We start from the raw sequence: 8774 nt of genomic DNA, 5'->3' as shown, positions 1-8774 counted from the left end.
ATTCTTTCCTTTGCACTGATGCTGAAGGACAAGAAAGGAGAAGAATCATGACAACAAGGGTTTCACCAAGGTGTGCTCACTCTCACAACTGTGCTGGGATGAAACCCCCACATCAATCAAAAGGGCCGAGACCAAGATCGCTGAGCCCCTCAGGAGGCAACATCCCGTGTCTGCTACATGTGAACAGTTACAGATCCAGGAGCCGAAAAAAGGCCAACACATGGTTTCATTGACAAGATTCACATGCAACTCTGGCCTCACTGGGAGAAAACCCAGCGGATGAACATTTGGAGGCTGTGATGGATAACGAAATGGCCCCGGTACTCTCAGGGTGTTTGTTAAAAAGTTAAATGGCACACACAGATCCTAAAAATGGCATCACAGATGCTTTAGCTTGATAAAGTGATTGGTGGGAGCCAGAGAGATGGCTCCACAGTTAACAGTAATGGCCGCTCTTCCAGAAGACCCAGGATCAGTCCCTGCATCCTTATCTGTAACTCCAGTTCCAGGGAACCCAAGACCCTTCCGAGCTCCTTGGACACATATGTGCACAGGCATACACGCAGGCAAAGCATCATACATATAAACGTACAACCGTCAGCATTCAGAAGGCTGGCCTGAGCTGATGGCAAACATGAGCAAACTACACCAGTGGCACACAGAAGCACACACTGACTAAATGGGGAAACCCAACTACTGAGTTCATACACATCTTTACACATGGAGCAAAGGACAAAGGTGGCCAGACCTTCAGATTCCAGTCAATCATCCCTTGTTGCCATTCTGGGCACGTCTGAGATCTTATTCCTTCTGACACCTTTGCATGCCCTTCGATTTATAACTTTTTGTTTTGTACTTCTTGTCTTCCAGTTGAACACACACGTATCTTTACAATCGGACTATTTTCATAATATAGAGTGACAGCTTACCAGTCTTATCGATTCCAAATAACCTTACTTTGCACAAAACCAATAGTTTTCCAGAGAAAACTACCCATCTTTTTTTTTTCAGAATAATAGTTAAACTTTATGGCTACATAAAAAGAAATGAAAGAAAAGTTTGGAATCAATTTTCATTTTCTTCTGCTTAATTAAACTATAGACACTCACTATGTAGGAGTAATGTGGTTTTCTAATTAATGCATTTGTGGCTTTTCTCTTCAATTCAAAGTTTGAAGATGTTGAACTTCTACACATTTATCCTTGAGCCGATAAGTCAGAGCTACTCAAGAGGCTGAAAGACAACTACTTTAGCTCAACAGTGTGAGGGTAACCCACACAACACATATACACACACCTTTAACCCAGCCCCAAGAGGCAGAAGCAGACCAATCTCTACAGCTTCTAGGCCAGCCTGATTTACACAGCAAGTTCTATGGACTACATGAGATCCTGTCTTAGAAAAAAAAAAATCTAAAAAATAAAAAGCTAGGAATGATGTCTCAGTCCCATAATCCCAGCACTCAAGAGACTGAGGCAGAAGACTGCCAGGAGTTTGAGACCAACCTGGGATATGCAGTAAGTTCCAGAATAGCTACCACTACAAAGGAAACCCTGTGGATATAAGTTGAATGTAGGGGAGGGTGAAGAGGGGAGGCAGTCTACTTTCTCAGCAGTATCACTCCTGGGCATATACACAAATGGCTCTATACCCTACCTCAGAGATATCTGCACATCCATGGTTTTTGTTGCTCTAGTCACAGTAGCAAGGACATAAAACCAGCCTACGTATTCACCAGCAGAAAGATGAATAATGAAAATGGTGTACACACTGCACTGGCTGGTTCTGTGTGTCAAGCTGACACAAGCTGGAGTCATCAGGGAGGAAGGAGCCTCCGTTGCTAAAATACCTCCCTGAGATGCAGCTGTAGGGCATTGTCTAATAGTGATGATGCTGCCACACCTGGGCTGGAGGTCCTGGGTCTATAAGAAAGCAGGCTGAACAAGTCATGTAAAGCAAGCCAGTAAGCAGCACCCCCCCATGGCTTCTGCACCAACTTCTGCCCCCAGGTTCCAACCCTACTTCCTCCAATTATAGATTATGATCTGGAAGAATAAGCCATATAAACCCTTTCCTACCCAACTTGCTTTTTGGTTATGGCATTTCATCACAAGACTAGAAACCCTGACCATGACACATATACACAATAGAATTTTATTTGTTCATAAAGAAAATGGCAGCTGTGCACTTGTACACACAGATATGCATGCACATACAAATAAAATTTAAAAATTCTGGAAAATGGATGGAACTGGAAAATATAGGAAGTGAGGTAGTCCAAGCCAGCACAAGCCAAAGTCATCCAGGAAGGAACCTCAGTTAGGAAAATGATCCCACCAGACTGGCCTGTGCTTAAGACTGAAGTGTATCTTTTTTAACTGATGATATTAGAGGGTCCAAGCCATTGTGTGTGGTGCTGCCTCTGAGCTGGTGATCCCAAGTGCTGTAAGAAATCAGGCTGAGCAAACAAAACATAAGGAGCAAGCCAGGAAGTAGCACTCCTCCATTGCTTCTGTGTCAGCTGCTGATTCCAGGTTCTGCCTTCTGTTTCCACCCTGACTATGAAGTCAAAGCGTAAGCTGATACAAACCCTTTCCTCCCCAGGTTTCTTTTAGCCATAGTTCTTCATCACAAAAAAAAAAAAAAAAAGGGCTGAGTGACAAGTATCACAGTCTTCTTTGTTCTGTTTGTCGGTCTCTCTTGCATGCAGAGCCTAGCTTCTCATTTTTATCAGTACTTATGTAAGGCTGAGTGTAAGAATTGATCAGGGAAGTATAAAGGAGCCATGAGAAGGAAAAGGAGGCTTCAGTGAAGAAAGGTAACGGAGCATGTGGTGCTAAAGTGGAAAGTGGCGTGTGGGGCAGGAGTGCAGGGGTAAAGCACACAGCACGGAGAGAGACAAAGTTAGTATTATGAAAATGCTATGAAAAACAATAGTCTAGAAATGAAATTAACACACACACACACACACCATATACTACCTACCAGATATTGCTCTAAGTACTTATATGCATTTAATCCTAAAAACTGAAGCAATGAGCTGGGAGTGGTGGTGCACACCTTTAATTCCAACAAAAGCAGGCCAATTTCCGTGAGTTCAAGGCCAATGTAGTCTAGTGAGTGAGTTCCAGGGCAGGTAGGACTACAGAGAAAAAAAATCAAACATCAAACATAACCTGAGGTTCTATGTTGTTTGATTGAAGTTTCATGAACATGAAGTGAAAACTAGTTTGGAAATCATAGTTCAATGTTAAAAATTCATGTCATCAGGGACCACAATGAAGGGGCTAGAGAAAGGACTGAAGGGGTTTGCAACCCCATGGGAAGAACAGTATCAACCAACCAAACCCTCCAGAGCTCCCAGGGAATAAAACACCAACCAATGAGCACACATGGAGAGACCCATGGTATCAATGGAAGAAGAGGCCTTTGGGCCAGTGAAGGTGTTTTCCCAGTGTAGGGGAATGCCAAGGTGCTAAGGTGGGGAAGGGGATAACATTTGAAGTATAAATACAGAGAATATCAATAAAACATGCATGTTGTAAAGCATACATAGCTCTGGTCTTGGCAATCAAGACAAAAAAGGAGCACTGAGATTTCACCATATGGGATGAGTTGTCTGACGGAGACAATATGTTGGCCCTAAGCTCCAGAAGGCTATTGGATCCATGTGGGAGTTGGGAATTCTGTGTTCTATGATGTAGTGATGACCTCAAGAAACTGCCACTAGGCTGAAGAAAATGGAATGGCTGTTAGAAGAGCTGCTTAGAGCTAACGGAGATATGGGACTTCTCCAAAGCCAGCTGACCCACACTCTGTCCTGCAGACATTGCAGCAGCAGCATCTGCCTCCAAAGCCCAGGGAATCTGGTGATACTATTCTTGTTCATGGTTTGGCAGATCCGAAGATGGTGGCAGGTTGTGGGATGGCAACAGCTTCAGCCCTGGTGCTCTGGAGATAAAATGATGCAAGGCCAGGTAGGTGACCACTGACCTTTAACATGGATCTGGATGCACAGCTACTGAAATGATATGTATGGTCAAATAGGGGGTCACTGTATGGATGTGTCTGTAAGCCACAATGACATGAGATTTGAAAGCAAGTAATTACTGACCATAGCTTGCATGAGGAAATGCTGGTCTCTAAATGAGAACTGGATTCTGACATTATACAGTGCTTAAGGGCTGACATTATGAAGAGCAGAGCGGTGAAAACTGGCAGAGCTGTGGAGCAGGTGAGTCTACATGTGGAACAGAAGTAATAACTGTACAACATATCACATGTCTCTAAGAAGCCGTCATACCTAAGAGCATGCTCTATTCCCTAGGGCCTACAACTTCTGCACCATTTGGCCTTCCTTGATTGCCTGTGGAAGCAGAAATCAGAGGAAGAGGAACACGAGGGAAAGAAGGAAGAATCTTTATCACTGGACCCACTAAAACCACATTATCCTTCCAAAGATGCTCCTGTTGGATTCACTACAACCCCACCACAGCCATCCTGTAGTTCTGAGGGCCTCCCCGGGTCCACAGAGAAACAAGTACAAGAAACGAGAACACAAGCCCCATGCCCTTCCAGATCCTTCCCTACCTTCCAGATCCTGACCAACCTACCTGTGAGAAACAAGATAACTTCAAGGAACTCCCTGCAGCAGAAAAAAAGCCAGCTCTTCTGGGGTCTTCCCTCTCTACACAGTGAGTCCTTGGAGACTATTTTCCTGAGCTCAGATGGCCCCTCTCCACTAAAGTTGTCTATTTGTCCTTCTGCCTTCTTCAACAAGGTTCCCTTCCTGCCTGTGTACAACCTGTTGCTTCCCTACTGTCACTCCTCAGCTTACTCTCCGACCCCTGAAGCTCGTGCTTTGCAAGATCTGAAAGAAAGAGCACCCGCTTCTCACCTAGCTCAATCTCCACCTTCCCCTGCTATCTCACCGATACCCTCCAATCTAAAGCCTTTGCTTAAGGGCTGCAAGAGAATCATATCTGATAGTGAGGCACACACACAGTGGCTTACACACAACAGAGAGGCTCCTTGTGTCTCTGAGAATCAAGCCCTGTACCCTCAGCCTGAACTCCACAAAATCAGATCCTCCACATTCTTATATTCATCTGAGGCCTGGAGGGAGATGCCAGAGGACCCTAACCTCCATCAACGCGATCCAGAACCACCTTCTGCCTCTCTGCTGTGTCCTTCTAATCCCCAGGAAGTCCTAGATAGGTCTGAGATGCCATGGGTAACGATGGAACCAAATGAACACCCCAAAGCCTCTGAAACTGCAACACCAACTGCAAGCCCCCTCCCAGCTTCCCTGATAGAATGCCAGATAGTCAACCCTGGAGACCTGTCTCAATCAAAAATCCTCAGAGAAAGCACAGTGCAAAAAGAGACCCCTCAGATCTATGAGCTTCCAATCTCTGCCCCTTGCCAACTCATAATACCCATGACTGTAGAAACTGACCCTCCAGGAACTCCCCCTGGATATGAAGCTCAATGGGGAATCATAATACATAAAGACATTCCCCAAGCTTTGGATTCCCTAATGTCAGCTTCCTGTCAACCATCAGGTTCTCTGTCAGAAGTGAGAAATGTTAGCCCCAAAGAAAGTCTTTCTGCACCTGAAGACTTTAGGGAAAACATGGGATGCAGAGAGAACCTACTCGTTTCTAAGTCTTCAGTGTCAGAAGACTACCTTCTAGATACCCTGTCAGGACACCAGAAAGACAGCTCCCTAGAGGATTTGTCTGCATTTAAGCCTCAATGGCAATGTAGAGAAAACTCAGGCAGTCCCTGGGACTTTGAATCTCCAACCTTGGACTTCAACATGGGGTTCTATGAAACTACCCCTACATGTGTCCCACTGGTGTCTGAGACTCAATTGAAGGGCACACCTAGTACAGAAAGCCTTTGTGTCTATGCAGACCTAGTTTCATCTCCCAGCCTTCCCTCTGCCTCTCTTCCAGACCTTACAATAATGGGCTCCCAAAGAATATTATTAGAGTCTAAAGCTTTATGGGAGACAAAGGAGCAAAACCATCTGTGGGTATCTGACTCCCCCTGTTCCCATATACCTCTAGACCCCTTTATAGAACCACAAAGCATCAATACTGTGGATGACTTCCCTAGATCAGAAGCTACAGGGACTAGTACTGAGAATAGAAGAAAATGTTTGTCATCTGAGCCTCTATTTCTGAATCTCAACCCATCCCTAGCTCTTGTACAGCAACCCCTTATAATTAGCCCCACAGAGAACCCACTTATATCTAAAGCTTGGAGTAGGGACATTCAAAGAAATAATAACTTCTTGGCCTCTAAGTTTTCACCTCCAAGATTATCCCAACACTCACTTGAATCCAGCCCCACAGGAGTACTATCTAACTTTGAACCTGCTGGAGGATTCATGAAGCAGGATGAAAACCATTGTGTTTCCGTATCCCCAGTTTGGGAATCCAGTCCACCCCCAAACTCTGTTTTTAAGTTTCACATAAGCGAGCCTTCTAGAGACCAGTGCAACTGTAAGTCTGTGGAGGCAGTAGAGCAGACAAAGGATTCCTGGGCCAATGAACTACCAGCTCCCAGCCTTTTCTCGGCTCTGTCACAAGAGCTACATTCTGAAACTGATTTTGTATGCAGAAATGTACTAGAAAGAGAAGCCTCTCCAGGTCCCAATCCTCCAGTAGTGAATCCTCTGCAACCAACTTCCTGGCCTATCCAGCCTGGCCTCCAGAAGGAAGAGATGTTCTCAGAAGCCAAGGCAGAGGTTTTGTCCTCCCAGGGTGAGGCCATCTCAGAGGTGCCTGACCATCCTGTGACCCATGCCTGGCAATGGAGTAGAGAACTAAAGCTCAGACTGAACAAACTACAGCAAGGCCCCACTTTCAAATCCCCTGGTTCATTTTGCAGCTCCCCAGTTCTTAACCTAACTCCAGAATCTTGGGGACTTCCCTCTTATCCCCAACAGACTCATGCTCTCAGTCTGCACCCCTGCTCTCCAAGTTGTTATCCCCCAAAAGTTCAAAGGACAGAACCCCTGCCTGTTCAGGCTCCTCATTGCTCTGACTCCTCTTCTCAGCCTCAGTTACAAACTTTTGGCAGAGCAGAGCAAGAGTCTCAGAAAAATAAAAGGATGAAATGGAAGGCAATGGTCCAAATGCCATCCCCAGGGCATGGTTATATGAACGCCGATAAAAACTGCTCAGGAACGGGACAGCCCTCAAATACAAGGGTTCTGGTCTCTGGTAAGAGACAAGACAAGACTTTAGTACTGCTTTCAACCCAAAAAAGTGGGAGTTCCAGAAAATCCAAAGCAGAGAAATGTGGAAGAACTGCAAGATTAGGATCATCCACTGTGACAAGGAAAAACAACCCTACCCAGGCCTGCAGACCAGCAGAGGCCTTTATACCGAGGTTTTCTAAAAAGTCTCAGTATAAAGTTCAGAGTTCTCCACACACTGCTCTTGCTCAGCAGCTTCTCCCAAATGCTGCTGGTCCCCAGGATCGACAAAGGACTGGCCTGGTAGCCGGTGATGCCCAGAATCCTTGCCCTTGTAAGCACTGTCCTCGGATCCCAATGGAGAAGCAGCTCCCATTCTCCAGACCCAAGGTTCCCCCTACCAGAGGTTTTCAAAAGTTATTAGGTAAGTTTCTTGAGGTCCATAAACCCCTGCCAACTAAAAACAGTCAGTAAAGTGTGGTAATACTGTCACCCAGTATCCCATAACTTGAACCAAACTAGTTACAGGTAGGAAAATAAGAGATAGAGAAAATCCTAATAAAGTAGTTCAACTAGACAAATCCCATTTATGTCTTCTTTAAAATCCGGGTTACGAAAATGTCAGTTCCCTATTCTGCTAGCACCATATCCCCATATAGTTCTAGAGCAGTTTTCAACCTGTAGGTCGCAACCCACTTGGGGGATCCAACAACCTTTTCACTGGGGTTGACTAAGACCATCGGGAAACTTGTATTTACACTGTCATTCACAGTGGCAAAATTAGTGATGAAATAACAAATTTTATGGTTGAGATCACATCATGAAGAACTGAATTAAAGGTCTGCAGCATTAAGAAACAGCACCTCTGTTCTTAGGCTTCCTAATGCTGCCACTAGAGGAAAGAGGAAACATTCTGCCAATTTTGCTTCCTTTTTCAGACGTGTAAGGAGTCCATGTATCTACTCTCTAGGGTAAAGCTGCAAAGTGAGAGGAACAGTCCAGTGCTGCTCAAGACAAACACTTGATAGGAAATGAAAGAAAAATGCCTCCACTCACATAAGTACCAACGAAATGAGCAGCCGTTGCTTATACTGAGTTCTCTTCATCCGCTGACTCCTAAGTTCTGTTGTTTTCAAACAGGGTCTTGCTGTTTATCCTCCTCCTCCTCCTCTATTTCCCATGTTTGGGGACTCCATGTGTGCCACTGTACTCTGCTTCTGTATCTTTCTAGCCATTTCTTCTCAGCCCTCTCTTCTCTTTCAACACATTAGCTTATTTGCCCCCAAGGCAACTAAACAAGTATCTTTACACATGCTGGGCCCTTACTGAGACTTTTTATTTACTGTTTGGCAAGTGCTCCATCACTAGACTAAATCCCAATCCATTTTCACATATTCAGTAATTTACAATCAGTACCCATTTTCCTGGTACACTGTTAGTTGGGTACAGTGCTAGCTTTCTCTTGTTTATGTAACAATTCAGACAAAACACACATTTGCTAAAAATCCCAACATATCTCATACAACAAAAATCAAGGGGTTGGCAGAGATACAACTCCTTTCTG

The 8774-nt window shown here is 44.8% G+C and overlaps 1 protein-coding gene across 1 annotated transcript; it reads left to right on the top strand.

Moving 5' to 3' along the window:
- Window positions 1-3740: 3740 nt before the first annotated feature.
- Window positions 3741-8156, top strand: SPATA31G1 (SPATA31 subfamily G member 1; the record flags this gene model as incomplete). The annotated part of the gene is made up of 3 exons (XM_080940353.1): window positions 3741-3869; window positions 4328-4856; window positions 8149-8156. The coding sequence occupies 3 exons, from the start codon at window positions 3741-3743 to the stop codon at window positions 8154-8156; spliced, it is 666 nt and encodes a 221-aa protein (XP_080796479.1).
- Between the last annotated feature and the right edge of the window lie 618 nt (window positions 8157-8774).

The sequence above is a fragment of the Micromys minutus genome (assembly GCF_963924665.1).
Source record: "Micromys minutus genome assembly, chromosome: 28".
Lineage (NCBI taxonomy): Eukaryota > Metazoa > Chordata > Mammalia > Rodentia > Muridae > Micromys > Micromys minutus.
This window is presented reverse-complemented; position numbering and strand designations above follow the sequence as displayed.